The sequence below is a fragment of the Girardinichthys multiradiatus genome, chromosome 20 (genome assembly GCF_021462225.1).
Source record: "Girardinichthys multiradiatus isolate DD_20200921_A chromosome 20, DD_fGirMul_XY1, whole genome shotgun sequence".
NCBI classification, from domain to species: Eukaryota; Metazoa; Chordata; class Actinopteri; order Cyprinodontiformes; family Goodeidae; genus Girardinichthys; species Girardinichthys multiradiatus.
Genome location: NC_061812.1, coordinates 52,009,495 through 52,028,417, shown reverse-complemented (window position 1 = coordinate 52,028,417; position 18,923 = coordinate 52,009,495). Strand labels below are relative to the sequence as shown.

The 18,923-nt window shown below is 39.0% G+C and overlaps 1 protein-coding gene across 1 annotated transcript in view; it reads right to left on the bottom strand.

Annotated features, from left to right (window-relative positions):
• Positions 1–18,923, bottom strand: part of klhdc8a (kelch domain containing 8A) — a 93,338-nt gene that overhangs the window by 27,689 nt on the left and 46,726 nt on the right. Inside the window, exons 3-6 of the mRNA XM_047346645.1 lie at positions 17,879–18,076; positions 15,580–15,790; positions 8,772–8,936; positions 8,459–8,677 (exon numbers count right to left, since the gene is read on the bottom strand). Of these exons, the coding sequence (XP_047202601.1) occupies positions 8,459–8,677; positions 8,772–8,936; positions 15,580–15,790; positions 17,879–18,043 (760 nt within the window). The 5' untranslated portion in view covers positions 18,044–18,076. The remainder of the gene's footprint in view (positions 1–8,458; positions 8,678–8,771; positions 8,937–15,579; positions 15,791–17,878; positions 18,077–18,923) is intronic.

Here is an 18,923-nt window from a genome sequence, read left to right as displayed (position 1 = left end):
ACCGTATGAGGTCATCCAGGTTCTCATAGACATTACTTACAATCCTGCTGTTAAAGTTCCATCTTGTGAGTGATGATCTTGGCAGTCTTGCTCACCTCATCATTTGGATGACGAACAGCTATCCTGTAGCTCTCATCCAACTGTGTTGCGATTTTTACTCTTCCAAAGGCGGACAGTTTTAGGCAACTGTCCACATGCATCTTCGATCCTTCGTGTTTCTTTACCTTTTCCGAAAGATGGTGCATATCAATGACACCTGTCTTTGTCCAGGCGGTCTCTGTTTTGGGCGCCCGCACACCCTGCTAGCCATCTTTTCTGCTCGTACCAGCTCCGGGAAAATCCGCGACTATGTTTTCAAAGCTTTTGTCGACACCTGCTTGATATTTACATTTGATCTTGGTGGTCTCAATTCTTTAATAGCTAATTTATCAAACTCACTTTGGTGACTGAACGATAATTCCCTCAAAGAGACGATGGCGTTGCAGTTGCCGGCCATGTTGAACTTGTGGTCTCCCGAATTGTGCTCTGACTGTACGTATCGACCAAGTACGCAACACTGCGTGTGACGAGCGAAAAATAGACTCCTAACATGATAGTGTAAAGGAGCACCTGGGGTGACTTTAAACTCAACTGAAATTGGCCCAATTGTTCTGGTTGGAAGTGGCAGTCAGGCTGCTGATTGGACAATATTATTAAGATTTAGAACAGCAAAATAAACTCCTTTCTCTCTCTTTTTGTTCATGTGGCTTAGGGAGGGCGGTACACTATCGCCCACAATGGGCCGGCCGCCCCTGGTGTTATAAAAACACAAACTTTATTTTGAACATTTTAAATGGCTGAATAATGAACAAGGTCATAAAACAAGAACATTTTAAACAAATAGGATTATAAGCGATCAAAAATATGTGAAGGGGTAAAAAAAACAAACATGTAGTTATACACAGTGGAGACAGCAATATTAACCTTCAGGCTCTATTTTTTCAGTTCTGTACTTCACGCTAACACGGTTGCTAAGCAACAGAAGTTACTCTGAGGCAAGGGCAGGAGAAATGCAGACCGACGTAACATTGGCAGCACACTATGCTAATCTGGCATTTTTAGCTAATAGCTACAGATCGCATAAGTGTTACTGTCTGAACATCATTTGTTTCCATGACGCTTCTTATAGAAGCTCATTTGACCTGGTGATTAACATCCGCCAAGCTCATGTAGCTGTACTGCTCCAGCTCAACATGCCATAAAGGAAGTTTAACCTGATGTGAAACATAATTCGACAGACATTTTCAAAGCAAATTAATCCAGTTTTAAACCATTAAATTCAGTTTCAGTTTGGTGAAATTCATTTTCAAACCAATGCATTTAATTTCAAATTAAACAATTACAAATTCAGTCTGAGCAATTCAAATTCAGTTTCTGATGGCACATGTTTCTATCCTTATCCTCTGCAGCTGTGCAGCCCAGATTTGACTCATTACACAGAATATTTTAACTTCATACCATAATATATATTATAGAGTAAGACACCTAATATTAGCTGGGTATTAAGCCAGACTATTGACTCGATTAGCCAGTTTACACTTTGCTTCTTAATACAACTTAAATTCTAGCCTCTTCGCAAAATAACTGCACTTTAACAAAGCATTACCTCAATAACAGTAATGGGAGAAAAACCATAACATTCTAAACTGACAAATTTGTGTCTTGTAAACAACATAAATGTGTAGAAGAGACTAGCAGTGTGCAGAAACAGGCAAGGGAGGGGCGGCATGGAGAGGTCAGGCTCAATACACTCAGAGAAAACTTCACTTACTCCAAAACTTTCTCTAATGTTTTATGAAAGGGATATCTTTAAGATATCATAATATAATATAGACATTGTTGATGACATGTATCTACAATGTGTTCATTGTTTTTTCAGCTGATAGATAAGAGAAAGCAGTTTAGTCTCTGAATTGCTCAGCTATACCTGGCTGAATTTTCAGATTTTGTTTAAGCTTAACTAATTAAACTTTCAAGTTTAAGGTTCCAGGTTGGCAAGTTAAACATGTGTTGTGTCCCTGAAAAGTTGCTGTAGAAAAAATGAGCAAACTTTGCAACATGTTTATAGTTTATTATAACTTGTCTGAGTCGGGAGATACCCATCTCCTTCAACATTTTTCATCTTTAACTTCGGTCTTAAAAGCTAAAAAATCCTTCTCTGGCAATTTTCTTTAAACAAATATATTTTGGGTATTTTGGTGTAAGTCAGAATACAACTTCCGTTAACAGGTGTGCGTCTTAATACTGGAGAGATGGAACAGTAATACAATATCAATGTGTCATGGCAGATTGCATGACTATGTGGCTGTGTGGAGAAATATTGCTGCAGATGAATAATAAAGCAATCTGTTTCTGGATCTTGTAATTTGAAGCGCTCTTCATCCCCAGCCCTCCCTCAGCAGCACATCTCCCATCTCATCTCAAGCAGAATTAGATTGGAGAAACTGAGAACGACCTCCTTCTCCATATGTGTGATTGTGTGTGTGTCTGTTAATGTGTGTCCAGTTACGTTTCTGTGTGTTGGAAAGCATTTCCCTTTACGTTTTTCTCTCTTTCAAACACACAAGTCAATCTCTCCTCCTATTATCATATATTAACGTTATCGCCATCATGTTCTGCTTTATTTGGCTTCCATGCGAACGATCCCAAAGTGTGACTGCATGCCCGACTGTCTAGAATGACTTATTGATTTTTGCTTTCCTATTTCTTTTTCCATTCCCACCTCAATTAGTTCACCTGTTACTATGGGGTGTCTTGGCTGGATGGTGTGAGTCTGCTTTGTGGGACACAGAGCTTTGAGGGAACGAGCCAGTTTGAACAATAAACTCTTTCTTTACGATGAGGTCAATGCTAACGGGTACTTCACATGACAAATACCCTCAGCAAGAAAGCGTCAAGTCAAAGCAAAATGGTCAAATAATTTAGTCTTTACTGTTAGAAGCTGAATTGCAAAATGTGTTTGTGAACCACTTGAAACTTGAAATGGATTGTTTGTTAAAGTCCTTTAAGATAACACTGCATGCACAAGATCCCATGGGAGTGTGATTACTTGGGACAATGTGACCTGTTTAAGCGCCCTAAATACCACATTTTCAGCTAAACTCAATTTTCTTGTGGACAAGGTGTTAGTTATTTAAGAAAAGTTACAGACTACAGCTTTAATATCTGTCTGTATTTTTGTTAGAGCATAAATCAACTATTAATATTTATAATGGGTTAAATATTACATTTGATCATCTTTTTAAATAACGTAAACCAGCCTGTGGTAGTTTTTTGGATTGTGAAAATAAATATTAAAAGATTCAAAGGTAAATGTTTATAAATATTAATGTTATAATTTAGGCCTGAGGACTAACGGTACAGGGATTCCAAACCTACTGCGATGCAGGGTCAGATGTGACCTAAATGTGGATTTCATGACAAAATTTTCAATTCAGTCGTTAGAAACTTGACTCTGAAATGAGGTGAAAAACTTAAGACTTGACTTGGACTTGTTCAAATTGGTTGCACACACTCTCTTGTGTGTGCTCCGTCTGCTCCATGCTCACAATATCTGTTATTAACGATGATGGGAAAACTCAGTGTTAAAAGCTGATTACACTGGAGTAGAAGTGATGCTGATAGTGAACATCATAAATGCAGTTCGTGGTTCGGATCGGAGGAAAGGGAACATGTTTGAGTTACTGACATATTTCGCTAAATAATTGAACTAAGCACTGTTCCCTGAGTTTTACTCATTAATCAGATTTATGTGAGTCCTAATCAATGGCATCTCCTCTGAGATGTTCTCCTTATGGCATGTATACTGCAAATACGAGCTAAAAACCGTCTAAAGAGGAAAATGTCAAATGTATGTGTAAATATGCATTGACTGAACAGGATAAACAGGGTATCTTTTAAGGATTGAAGCTGAAAACAATAATCTGTAGCCACCTTAAACGCCCCCATTGCTCAACGAATAGAACTACAAAAGGAAAAAGATGCGTCTGCTTCAACCATCTTACTTCAGTCTTCTAATGCTTAGGTATCATGTGAAGAAAATGGCAAAATTTTGATCACAGAAAAAATGAGAATGACAATAAATCACATAGACAAAATAAAACAGGATCAGCCTAAACTATCAGGGAGCAGTATTTTTAATATCTGTATCATTTATGGTAACAGAAGATTCTGTATAGGTGAAGCTCTAATCTAAAAGTTAAAATTGTTTTACATTTTTCTTTGCAGAACAGCTATGCTTAGTCAGATTAGACAGAGAAAATCTCGTGCTTGATGTCTTCTTTTTATCCGGGACCTCTTCACCACAATGGACCGGTGCAGCATCCGCATTACTGTGGTGGCTGCACCGATGTGTCTGTCGATCTCCCACTGCATGCAATAGGGAACAGGTCCGACTTTACCTCTTAAGCCCCAGCCCCCCGGATACGGGGGAAGCTCCAGGTTTTTTTTTTCTTTCTATGTTTATTGCTCAAGCTTCCCTTACTTAAACATAGACATGTGTGGTATCCTCTGAAGCATCAGACTGTTGGCTAAAAGCTGATAAAAACAATTTCTACGAACACCAAACACAGTTAAAACTACAAGCAGTTGAATAAGAAAAATGCAGGAAGTAAACGCACTCTACAAAATGGATTCACCGGACGTCTCGGTCTCTGCTTCCTGATTGGTGGGATTTACGTGAAAGACGTGGAGATAACTTTATTCTAGTGGCTCTAAGGATGTAAAGGAGAGGTCATTTGTGCAATTCGGCCAATCCAAACTCGAGCTATTGGCATGCGTAATGCAGGTTGTTTGTGTAAACACTGAGTATTCTGTAGCGCCAGGCGCAGTCGCTACAGCTGTTACGCTCCGGACCTTCCTACCTCTGGCTGTTTATGTGCTGTGGTTATCATTTCACGTGTTCGAATGTTTGTCTTTGAAACACAATGGCAGTACTGTGGTACTGAAGTCTGTGCAGATGATTTCTTATCTGAAGAAGAAGACCTTATTTATCCCGACAAGGTCAATGATGAGCTGGATTTTACAGTTCTGCCACTTGAAAGGTATGTAATTATAATTTTATTTCGAAATACTTTTAAAGATTGATTTCGTGATGTCCCGTAATAAATGGATTTGTAATCCACACAGTGGAAGATAGCACTGAAATGTTTGCATCTGTAATTAACCCCGACACACCCACCCCCACCTGCCCAGTTTTTGCACCCATCCAACAGAACACATACATTCATTCCTAGTTGTCAACAAATTGATGTTATTTTATTTTTAGCGATGCTGTTACGTATTTTATTGTGAAGATTGTTTTTTTTTTTTTACATACACTGGTGCTTCCTGTTCAATAAATGTGTTCCAGTATGATTCAAAATAGCATTTTCTTATTCTATTGAAAATTACTAAAAAATAAATGTGGGTAATAAAAACTAAATAATCAAAAATAGGCTGTTTTATACATGTAAAAAGTAGTTCATTACATTTTTCAAGTAAAAACACAAGAAATCTCCACTTTGCAGATGGTGCCGAATCTTGTCGAAATGTGCCATATGATGCCAAAAGTAAAAACAGCTACGAATGTCTTTACCAAAAGCTCTGTAACTTTCCTTTAGTTTACCTCAGCTGCAACAAACCTTTCACAGGGAATGTCCACAAGTGAATTTAGGGTTTTTAAAGTTTGTAGCCTTCTTCATGATATTTCTAAAAGGTTTATATACTGTACAATGCAGGAAAAATTCTAGCGAGGGAAAAAATCATTTTTTTCCTGTGCGCCATCCTCATTATCTCTGAAGCAATAGCTACTACTGTGATATTTACACTTCTGATTGAATCTCCAGAGTGTTACCTTTAATTTGACACCAAGCTTATTTAAATAGAGTTTGTAGTTGCTGAGACAAATTCACATTTGGCCATGTAATTTTGAGCACAAACTTCACAAAAACACCTTGGGTTACAAGAGGTTAATGCCGGCAATATGAACCAAACTCCTGCTTCGCTTGTACAGAGACCAGATGGCCCCTAATAAACGGGCTCTGACTTCCACTTCCACACAAGTCACCATGGGGAACATGGTTAAATGCCGTTTCCAGGTCCTCAAAACACACGTGGACAGGTTGGGCAAATTCCTATGAACCCTTGAGCACCATGAGGGTGTAGACCTGGTCCAGAAAAAAAACCCAGAATGCTTCTCCTGAATCCGAGGTTTAACTATCGGCCAAACTCTCCTCTCCAACACCCTGGCATAGGCCTTCCAAGGGAGGCTGAGGGGTGTGATCCCCCTGTTGTTGGAACACACTGTTCTTCTAATGGCAAAGGACTGCTTCCCTCTGCTGATGTTCCCTCATGGTTCCCCCTGTAGGTGGTGGGCCCACTGGGGAATGGGCTCGTGTCTCTTGTTTGAGCTTGGCCCGGCCGCACAGAGTAGCCTGGCCGCAAGGAGCAACCAGGCACTCACTGACGAGCCACGACCCCAGGCCTGCTTTAGGGTGGGGCTCCAGCTCCACCATACCAGGCAACATCACGTACCTCAAGATAAAATCTGTGAACATCAATTTGCCAAAGTCTCTGAATTGGACTTTGGTTCAGACTTTGAATAGGGCATTATGAAACAGGAATGTATATGTTCAAACCATTTGCTTGTGTTTCTGTTTGTATTTTTAGAGATTTTTTTCCAGTTGAAATGTGAACTTCTGTCTTTTGCAGCCTCTAGCAGGCTGCCTTCTAGGATTGCCCTGTATCTAGGTAAATCCATCTTCACATCAACTCTGACCAAGCTCTACTTTTAGTCTCCTCTGATCAGAGCACTTTCTTCCACACGTTTTTGTATCTCCAACAGATCTTGTGGCAAACTGCAAAAAGAGTTTATTGCGCCTCTCTTCCTTCCAGATTTATGGAGTGTGTGGCTGATAGTTGTCCTGTCAGCAGATTCTTCACGCTGAGCTGTGAATCTCTGCAGCTAGAGTTACCAAGGACCTCTTGGCTACTTCTCTAGTTATAGCTCTCTCTGCCTGGCCTGCCACTTTAGGTGGATGGTCATACTTTATAGGTTTGCAGTTGTGCCAAACCTCTGAGGCCCTAATGGATTAACTATGTTTACTTTGAGGTTAAATTCGTTTTCAAGACAATTTAACTCTCTTTGCTTCTTATGTGGCTTCTGAAGGCAGTCGACCACATTGGATTTTATTTCGATGTATTACAGCAAAGGGGGATGAGTACATATGCATGGCACACATTTTTGTCTTTTGTTTCTAAAAGTAATTATTTGCCACTTCATTATGCAAAGCTACATGTTATATCAAATATCAAATAGTTTCCTTCCGAAAATATATACAATTTTGTGTTCAAAATTCAAGAGGGTTTGAATTTGCGACATAAATAACGCAGACCGATATAAATAAGCCTCTGACATCCTCAACCACTGCTGACATTTTGTCTACATTTCTATTATTCGTTGAGTGTGTGTCTCGCCTAAGTAAACTGAAAATTACAAACTAAAGTTGACATTTTCTGTGATTGGAGCACCACTGCAATTGTTCTTCTGTGGAACTAATACTGATAAATAAACAAGGGTCATTTTCAGCATTTTCAACAACAGTTTCAGACATTGCACAGCATAAAGTGTGGGTGAGTAAGAAGAGGAAGTCGTCATATTAAGCTTTTAGAGAAAAAGCTGAAGGAGACATGCAGTCACCCACAATTTCTCAGCATGGTAACCAACTCCTGGAAGTGTGTCCTACTGTTAGAACTCTCCTGCTGTAGATGTTTATCATGGCTGCTCACAAAACATGAAAAAGACTAAATACAATCTGACTTCTTCAATCAATTTGAACAGAAGATATGAGACATTTAGAAAAATCCAAAAATTGTTTAGAAAACATCTACTGTGTGGGGGAAAAAGTCAACAAAAAAAAATCAGTAGAGATAAAGGTGTAGATACCGTGGATGCTGTGTGGATACCAGAGATCATTAAAAGGACCCACCTGGTATTATCATTATTTGTGCTGGAAATCACAACAATGCAGTCCTTTTAATGTTTTTTTTCCCCAGTCTGTTTAAATTAAACTTTAAATTAACTTGTTAATTTAAGCACAGAGAGGATACGCTAAAGAGCCACAAGGAAAAAAAACCAACTATATTTATATAAAAATAATAATTTTTCTAGTTCTGTTTCTTGTGTATGTGTCCACTGGCACATCAGTTTTAATGATTTCGCTTTGGTGCTGAACTCCATGGCTTACTTGCCATAATCTTTAGCTCTCGCCATAGATTCTGTACTGAATTCAAGCCAGAGCATTTCTTCTAGTGAGGAAAAACATGTTGCTAAAATGAACGATTACTTTAAAACCAAAATCCGCCAGGGGAAGGAATCATTTGGGGGTTAACTGTACATGTGAATGATCTTTAGGGAATACAGTATAGTGTGCTTCTGTACCTTGATTTGTATCAAAAATATTGACGTTTTTAGTGAACTTGGAGCTTTGGTGTCCTCCGCCCTGCCGCAGTCCTCCCAGCAGACAGAGCCTTCCAGCGGTGTCCCATATCACACCCCCATACGTGCGCTTACATGGCAAAACAGGCAGGGAAGTCCAGGAGCGTGTTTCTGTGTCGTACACCTCAAAAGCTTTCACTGGTCGCTTACACTGTCGACCACCTTCAAGAAAACAATTGTGCATTTTTATTGTTAGAAAAATGTGCTGAAAGAAACAGTAAAAGCTCCAGTGATCCCAGCTGTGCTGGAGAGTTACCCGCAACATAAAGCTTATTGCCAAGTAAATGGCAGTTGGCATCATAGCGAGGAGTCGGCATGGGAGGAAGTAGCGCCCAGACATCCTTTCTAAGGTCATACTGCTGCAGGATGCTGCGAGGAAGGAGGTCAGCACCCATTCCTCCAACTGCCAGAGCCCGACCATCTGCATTTGGAGACAGACATTTTTGGAATTGTAACTTTAGCTAATTAGAACTGTTCCTGAGGGTAAAAAAGATACAACATACTGTATGTTTATGCAGCAATAATGTATAATCAAATTAGACAAATATGGCTGTGGTCTACATTATGGTCAGTTGCAATTTTATTTCTTTTATTTCTGTGATAAACAGGTCTCCAGGCAACCACAATGTTAAATAAGCATCACTGAAATTTTCCCACCAAACATAATGCTAGATAAGTTCTGCTTTTTTGCTTGTTTGCAGACCTGTTTTCTATCTGATGTTAAAAAACAGTTATGCTCTTTAACAAAGAAAAAGTTATTTTTGATTTTGGTAAAATATCTACACCTGTGGCAAAATGATACTGCAGTTCACTCTTCAGAAGAACCTGAAGCTTTGTTAGAACTCCTGAAGCGTTTCTAGAACTAATTAAACATCAAAATGAAAATTATTGATTATCCCAAGAACTGTTGTTTCTGGTCCAGTATTTATAGATCAAGGTTCAGACTTTTTTTTGTGACTAACCACAGCTGTCAGAAAACGACAGTTGTTCTAAGCACATCTACCCTTTTATTGTACCAGTCAGTCTGCTAATTAGATTGTTCCTCTGAACAATCATTTCTTGTTGGCTCCAGCAACCTCTGGGTTACTCTACTGAAGCTGGCTTGTTAGGTTGGCCTCCAGGCCTGAACTTTATCATTTTTCAGGCCTCCTTACAAGTACCCCTGGGCCTGCCTGGGTTGTCTTTGTTTTAAATAGAACCCAGACTGATACGGTGTCTGGATTATGACTTTAAGAGGAGCACTGTTTAATCATTTTTGGGTTTTGACACTTTTAATGTTGCTTATTTAGTTTATTCCTTAGGTTTTGGTTCCTGGCTTACTTGTTCTCTTACTTGCCCAGTCTGCTGTTGCCCTTGATTCCTGCCGTCTCCTAAGGTTTTTTTCCTATGTGTTTCAGTTGTTATAAGGTTTCAGTTAATGCATCATTAATCAAACTTTTTGTTTCAACTTAACCTGCATGTATTTAGTTATGCTCCACAGCCCCAGAACAAACTCCCTGTAAACTTGTAATGTGCAAAAACTGCTGGCTCCTTTAATCAGAACTGAAAACATTTTGATTTAATGCAGCTTTTGATCAAAGAATCTGACTAATGAATAGTTTGTTTGAAGAGTGAGATTGATGAATTGATAAAAAACAAATTAAACTGCAATTTAAATTTGCTCCACATGTCTGTATTTTACCAATTGTTTATTTTATGCAATGTTGTGTTTGACTGTTTAATCTCTTTTATCCAAATTCTGAAGTCTTTGTTATTTTCTTTTTGTTTTTCTATTAAATCATGTAAAATACTTTTAGTGAATGAATGGTGCTGCATAAATAAACTGGACTGGACTAAAATGAACTAATCAAGCCAAGCAAAAACCTCTCTTAGAGATGCTTCTTCAGGACTGACTGAAGGGACCATGAATTCTGCTATTTAACTCCTGAAGAAGGTCTGGCCAGTTTGTGACATGAAGCTCAAAAGCATTTGAATTTTGCAGCAGGACAATGATCCTAATCATTCTCAACTGTGACACTATAAATAGTAGCTGGTGGATGTCACTCAAGTATCCAACATTAGGATGTACTTCAGTGTTGCATTTCTTAGCTATTTTTGCATTTGAAAATGGAAACATATGACACCTCACATGAGTAGTCAAATTGTAATGTTTCGCCACTGAAAATTCATCTGGAAGAAAGACAACTAAACAGTCCCACATTGTGACTTAACAATCACCGTATTTTCTTGCTGGTATTCTTATCCTGTTGAAATTCTTGTTTTCATTATTCAACAAATTCATCCACTAAATGCAACGGTAACCAGAAACCAGCAGTTCAACTGGCCTCCGATAACCTATAACCCTATTGTATATCCAACATTTTTGATGTTTTTTCCTTTGTGTGCAGGGTCCTCAAGGCTTCTCACAGTTTTTTGACCGTAAACCATCTTGGTTACACTACAGATGGCTGAGAATGAGATTTTGAAACCTTAGGGCATTGTCTTGCAGCTTTTCTGTTGTTCTGTCTTTTTGATAATAGCATTTTTCGACACAGTAGGACAGCTGTATTGACTTGAAATATATTCAGTTCAGCTCCTATGAACACTAAAAAGTAAACAAATGAAATATAGCATTTATTTTCAGTAAGTTTCTCCTTGAATAAAAATTTACAAATAACTGCGCAAAACATTTTTGTCTGTTTTCTGTCCAGGTTTTTGTTGTTGTTCAATAACTCATTAAAATACTGATGTCACACAAAACCAGTTCCCTCCTTTCTATCACTTTCTAAAGTTCCGTGCTTTCAATTCTCAAGTGAAAATGATTACGACCACAGCTGTGGCTTCTGACAAAGCAGGAGCCTGTGACAGACAAGAGGAGGAAAGGCAGCTCAGCTGCAGAATAAAAATGCAACAGTCTACGCCTGGCACTTTGGAATGACACCTTGAGCATAAGAATAGTAAAGTGGGAGCGTGCTGAAGCAAGAGAGGATGCAGCATTAATCATCAGATAGTAGAGGTAATGAAATGTGTGGAAAGAAAATGTATTTTTATTATGTTTTTACTTTTCTCATCTTTTAAGGGCTTCTGTATACAGGGGAAACCTATTCATTATAAAGTGCAACCTCACACTATTTGCATAATAACAGAGTGGATGAAGTTTCCTAAGTACTTTATATTTATTTGGAGAAAACAATTGCTCATTACCTAAAGTCTGTTATCTAATGTAAGTAAAGATTCCCAAAATATCAATAACAAAGGCATCATTTAATCAATTTACTACCCGGCTACCCATTTGAATTCGAATATTTGTTTTCATTTGGCAGTATTGATCATTTTGTCAGACTGTGTATTGTTCTGTTGGTCAGGATGGGTTTGGAGGGGAAGATTGCTCTACAAATGCTGAGGATCGAAGACTGCTCAGGTAGATGGAGAGAAGCAGACAATACATTTGTGTGTAAACTGCATCTATCTATGTTCCAGCAGACACTGACAGATGTCCCGTTAAACAAAGGCTTGCTAGAGGCTAACGAGGAGTTCTTAAAAGACGTTTTACGCAGAAATCCCCAACCCTGAAGCTGCAGGAAAAACTAAATTATTGGTTAAAACCAAAGTAAACTATGCTTTGAATTTGATGTTATCATACCCACTATACACATTTGGTAATGGCCTTTGGTACTTTTTAATAAAAGAGACACTCTTGTTATGATGCATTAATAAGGAAAAGACCCAATGGAGCATCTCATATTTCACTTCTGAAAGTTAGCTTTCAAATTTTAGCCAAAGTACTTGCTAATAAATTAGAAAACATTTTGCTAAAAATTATATCTGAAGATCAGTTCAGCTTTCTCGAAGATCTTCAGTCCTTTAATATTAGGTGAGTTTTTAATGTTCTATACACAACAAACATTTGGCCTTGTGGAACAGAACTGTGCTCTCTGTGCTGAAAAGATTTAGTTTTAGTTCAAATTTGATTTAAAGGATTGAGTATCTTCTTCACTGTTTGTTATTTGGTACATATTTATTAACTATGTGTCATGATTTGAGGGTGTTTTGGTTTAGTTTGGGTTTTAGTTGTATTCATTCATTCATCTTCTATGCCGCTTATTCCATAGTGGGTCACGGGGGAGCTGGTGCCTATCTCCAGCAGTCTACTGGCGACCCATCCATGGTGTACCAGTCCATTGCAGGGCTCTTTTTATTCAAAGAACCTCATTTTTCACCATCAATGTTGTCAATACTTATCCAGTTCCGTTACTTTACAGGTTAAGAATGTATTGTTTTTTCAACTGATCCCTGATCAGCATTAGGGCTGGTCGGTAAAATCTTTTAAAAGTTTTCGAAATATTGAGATGAAGAACCGATTTAAAAATATCAACACTGGATTATGTTAATTGATAACCTGAGATCACATTATTTTAAGGAATACAAAAGTTACAGCTGGTACATTTTATGATGATGTCACATAGGGAATGCCAGCATCCTTGGCACTAATATTAAACTTAGAGCCACACCACATGCAGACCGTGTAAGCTAAATAATTTTTAAACACAACCAACATGAGGAACCAGTTACACAGTTCCTCCTGAAGGTAGAAGAAAAACTGTTGGTTGTACCCTGCCAACATCAGCCAAGGGACCACAGGGCAAATGATGTTGAAGTTCCTTAGTAACCATGAAAAGCAAAGTGATTTAAAAACCTTAGTGCAAATTTCACCACAAAGGAATTTCAACTGACAAGTCATTGAAAGCAGAGCTTTTGGGAAGAAAAACCTTGGAAACACAGCGATCCCCACACTCTTATTGTCTGTAAGGAAAGGTCTATGTGGCACACTGACCTACTTAAACTCAGTGAGGTTGTGTACTTAGTGTGCTGAAGCAAATCATTTTTACTGTGGTTTGTCCTAAGTTAGGTAGGTAAAAAATTTAGCAAATTTTTAATTGACCGTCGGTCCCCATGAGCCCTTCCCTTACCTCCTGACAAAAGAAGTTACAGCATTTTGTCTGCCTAAGCTAAAGGGTGATACACAAACACTCTGCAAAAACAGAGACATTTTTTATTTTACTTGATTATGCAAGAACAAAAACAAAATTATTTTAAGCCAGGGCATTTCATGCTTCAAAGAACTAGAGTGCAGAACTCCTGGAAAGTCCTCATAAGTTCCTTCAACAGAAGAATTTCCTAGGGTAGTAATTTTGCTCACATAACATTTTTGACCAATCAGACAATAGATGCCAGCCACCCCCAAGAAAAAAGTTCTGCCAAGATGATGTGTTAAAAACGATCTGGAAAGAACTTCCAAACAAGGGCAACAGAAACAGGATGACATCATTTTGGTCTTGCACCCAGTTCTCTGTACAGTCCTAACACGACAGCCCTCTCCTGTCATATGCTGGGCCACTATACATACTGTATTGTAGTTCTGTTGGACTCCTTTGGTATTTGATTGTCCAGAGATCTTTGGTACAATTTATATTTTAAGGTCTTAAAAATGATAAAACAGCAAATGTTTGTGTGTTTTGTTATATCCTATAAAAAAGGAGACGTCTTCGTTTTTCAGTTTGGTTTTATGTGTACAGATACCAATGTGAATACTAACCAGTGGGGCATTATTTGCAGATTTCAGTGACATAGGGATAAAAATGAATAATCTGATCCTGTTTCGAACAAAATGTAATAGTTTTATTAATACAAACATTTTAGAATAAACATTTGGCGTCACGTGCCGAGCGCTGCAAGGTCTTTTGCTGGATTGGATATGAGGGTGCTGCCTTGGGTGGCCGTGGTTTCAGCATAAGGGAGTTGTTGATGAGGTGAGTGTGGCTGCCGACAGTGTGCTGGGTGTGGATTACTGAGCTCTCTGGCTTGGTCTGCTGCTACTCCTAAACTGGTGTGTGCTTGGGTCTTGTCTGCTCGGCTTGATGAGGAGTCTCGTAGTAATAGTACTTTGTCCTTGGCAGGCTGGTGTGTGGGAGCATAGGGTTTGGGAGGAGGGTTGGCGGGATTTAGGTGGTTCTTAGGTGGGCCTGGGCTTGAGGTGGCCAAGAGGGGTGACAGGCTGGGTGCACCTGCTGGGTCCAGCTGGTTCCTGGAGTCCTGATTCAGGTTCTGGTCCACAGTCTTTAGGAAATGCATTATTTGTGTGAAAGTTCTGAGATGTTGAGTTTTTTTTCAGTATTTAGGCTTTTTATATGACATTTAAGTAATAAGGAAGTGATAAGTGAACATAGAGAACTACTACGAAATGAGAAGCAAGCATTTAGAAAGGCCCCTTCTGACACAATGGGTCTCTCAAAAAATTACTTCTGCAATATGTTTTCAACATGTGGGCATATTTAATTCTGCTTCGTCCCTGTTAAAGCTTCATTAGATGTCATGCCTATGCCTGCTTTTTTAAACCACATGAAAGATTTGTAGCGTTTGTATCTTTAAACCGCCCCCCCCCCCCCATCCAGGTCAGTAAACAGATGTTCCGCAGGAATTAAATCTGGGCTGTTTGGCTCAACTTGAATTGGAGATGGCAGTTCACAGGAGCCTCAAAATCCCACCTGACAGAGCTTGAGAGGATCTGCTGGGATGAATGGGATAAACTGCTGCATGCATGCAGGTGTGAAAAGCCTGAACACACTCATCCAAGAAGACTCAAAGCTTTAACTGCTGCCAACAGGGGGCTTCAAAGACTGCAAGCTCTAGTGAGGTCTTCCTTTGCTTCAGCTTCACCACTCCACAATATTTCATCCAATTCTTCCTATTTTATTGGTTGATTTTGTGTATTTAAAAAAAGCCTTTATATCTGTCTTTATAGTACGTAAGAGGCTAAACTTAAGCAAGTCAGTTATTTTTATGTTAAGAAGTTTATTTCTGATAAGCAATACAGAAGCCCATTGAACAAATTAATGATAATTCATTATGATTTTTGCTTGGGCCTAATTTTAATCACGTAAAATTAGACTTGATTAAAGCAGCTCCTTAATTAGACAAAATTAGAAAATTGTGGACATGTTTCCTTGTTTTCATTTGATTGAAGAGCTGAGCTCATTTAGTTCCTTTTTGGAAGCTAACAACAATTAAAATGTAACTCTTATTACCTTTCACAGTGATGGATACACCCATCAGTGCCTCCCGAAGGGCACTTCTCTTCCTCCATCTCCCTTCCTCTGTGTTGTACATCTCCACAACCTTAAGAGGGCTCTGGTCTTCTCCCACTCCCCCTACCACCAGGATCTGCTTCCCCAGCACTGCCACGGCAGCCCCAGCACGTGAGGTGGGCATCGGGGCCAAGCTTATCCACCGGTCCCCCTGCACACAGGCAGTAAAAAGAGTAAAGAATCTTTGATTTTTCTCATTATTACAGGCACAGTGGATACAAAAAGACTTCACACCCTTTCAATTTCCACATTTTTGTGAAGTAAAAGAAAAATAAATAGCACCCCGCATCTAGACTTATATTTGTTCACTTGAAAATATTTAATTTTATCATAATTCTGATCTCTAGCTAGGCCATTCCAAAACCAGTCTCTTTTAGCAATGACATTTTTTGTTGACATTTGTCATTTGCTTTCTTTCACTGCGATGCCTAAAAAGACCTCTTAATCTTCAGCTTTCTAGCAGAGACCTGAATGTTTTGAGCCAAAACAGCATTTAGAAATGTTGACAAAAAAAAAAACACTTATCACAAGAAAATGAACCCCAGATCATGTTGCTGCCACCATTATTTTTCACGGTGGGTATGAGGTGTGCTTGGGTAATGTGGGGAGTTGTTTTGTGCCAAACTTATATTTTAGAATCATGGCCACAGACAATAACACATTCTTCCAGGTAGATTTTAGCTAAGCATGGAAGTTTTCTGTGGAAGAAAGTGCTTCTTTAAACCCTTCTCCTTATACCAGACATACAGAGGAGTCAAATGTAGAACAGAATTTCCATTGCTTCAACATTGGTTTGTTTCTCAATCTAAATTGAATTAGGATACACAATATGTGACTTTAAAGGAAGTCCTTAGGTATGAGTGTGTGTGTGCAAGGTCGTTTGTTCTGTGCTTGTCTGTGTTGACCTATGATGGACTGGCAACCTGTTCAGGGCGTACCCCAACAGCCCCTGGAGAAAGGAACAAGCCCCCCACGACCCTGAAAGAATAAGTGGGTATAGACAATGGATGGATGTTTTGTGTCACAAAAACTGGCATTTTAACATGAGTGTGCATACTTGTTAAATTGTGTTTTAAACTGGACAAAAGGTCATTGCTTGTAGGTTAACAATTAGTTGATGCAACCTTATAGAAAGGCACATTAAATTATTCACATTGTACACTGCCGGTTTATTTTTGAATTAAACAGACTAATTTGATGGGGTCTTCACATTACATAATTCTTAAAAATAACTTCCTATAGAACGAATGCTTGACGTTTTTGTGTTCAGAACGAGCCAGATTATCTTGTCATTTTTAAGAACAATAATTCAGCAGACTTTTCAAAGTTTTGTTTAGGACAGTTTATGCCTTGTGTCCCAATGGTATAAGATCCGATGGTTTAAGTAATGTTCAGCATCACCTACCAGCATATTGCAGCATACACAATTTGATCTTCAGCTAAACCAGGCTGACAATCGATTTTCTGGGCCTGAAAAAATATTCTGTGCCATGAGCTGCTATAAGTACACATGAAGGCAGAATTGGTCAAGCAGTACTCAGATGTTGTAGCACTGACCCAGTAAAAACTATCATTACTTGATCTCATGCGAATACACTGCAGACACTCTGCATGCACTAGTGAAGATTCACTCACCTCCAAGTGCTGAATGCTTGGAGTGGCTCCAACTGACTGAGTGAATCCAGTAGTTCTACAATCCCACCCAGATGGTGACGAAACCTATGTTTCTTTAAGATGCCCATCATTTTCTATCATTGAGACCCACATAAAATGCCTTTTCAGTTCTCCAACATTAATCGTTCAGCTTATAAAATATTTCAGTACTTCAGCCAGAGTAACTACATACTAGAAAAATAAAGCAGTACAAAAAACAAAAGAGCGTTAACCTAAACAGCCTTAAATTTTTTTTCTTTTACATAATCATCCATCTGAAATACAGACTAATGCACGTAATCATAGCTGCAGCTCCGATTATGTCATCGCATTAAAAGAGTAAAAGTTGCATTGCTCTGGGGGAGATTGTTTATGTGTAAGAATGCTTGTCCTGAAGTCTTGCATAAAATTCACCAATGGCTTAGCAGAAGAAGGTGGATAGAATGAATGCCAACACTGTTAACCTATAGTATGCATTTGCTGAAATGCTGAAGTGTAAGCTAAGAAGACACAAGTACATGACCACAATATCTCTAGTATCATGATGTTTCATAACATCAGCTCCCAGGTTGTATTTGCTTCCTACCTCAGGAGAATACAGGTCCAGTCCGGGGCATGGCCTCCCTGCAGCATCGCAGCCACCCAGCATGTACATCTGCCCCCCCACCTCAGTCAGAGTGTGGTAGACACGACCACAAGGCAGTCGGGCCAGGCTCTGCCAGTGGAACTCGTTGGCACTGGGTACCGCCATGGCCTAAGCACTCGTGAGTTAGCTCACCGAGACCTGTGAGGTAAACAGGATGAGAAGAACCAGAACCAGGAAAGGTTTAAGAAAAAGGATTAATAGGGACTAGACTGATGTTGGCAGAAATCTTGATCTCAGGTTGAGCTGAGAGGTTGTCCTGTTTGAAGGTTCTTGCTTCTGTAGAGTTGAAAGCAGCAGTACTGTTGAATCAGGTACACTTCAGCCTAGGTCTTCTCTGAATGGTTTGCCATCTCACGCTGACGTGGATAACAGAGTATGAGACAAAAAGGCTTTTAGTATTCCAACATCCAACCAAGCACAGCTTGAACCTCTGAATCTGTTCGTTATGCAATGTGTGCATTTTCCACAGCCGTGCACTGTGGTTGCAAAAATGAAGACTCAGCGCTAACAGTAAAGATGAGGATCCACTTAATCTCTATTTGAATCTGTGCATTATCTGAGATCCAACATTATGCAGCATTCCTCTTCCAGTTCAATAGATTTCAGTGGAACATATTGAACTTACTTCATTTGAAGCAATAAACATCTATTTAAAAAGCAAAACAAGGATGAAGCACTGGTCCTTGCCACAGTATCACAGCATAAGGAGTCTATGTTTGCAGTTTCTTTCAAAAGTATTTACCCCCTTTGAACGTTTTCATATGTTGTAATTTTAAAACCACAAACCTCACTGTACATTATTGGTTTTTTTGTGATCAAGCAAGACAAAGCAGGGCACAATTGTTAAGTTTGAAGAAAATGATACATGGTTTATACCCAGCCCTACTGTGAAGGCATCAGAGGTTTTTATAAAAAAAAATTGTGAACAAACAATGCAGACCAAGGAACACAATAGACAGGTCAGGGTTAAAGTTGTGGAGACGTT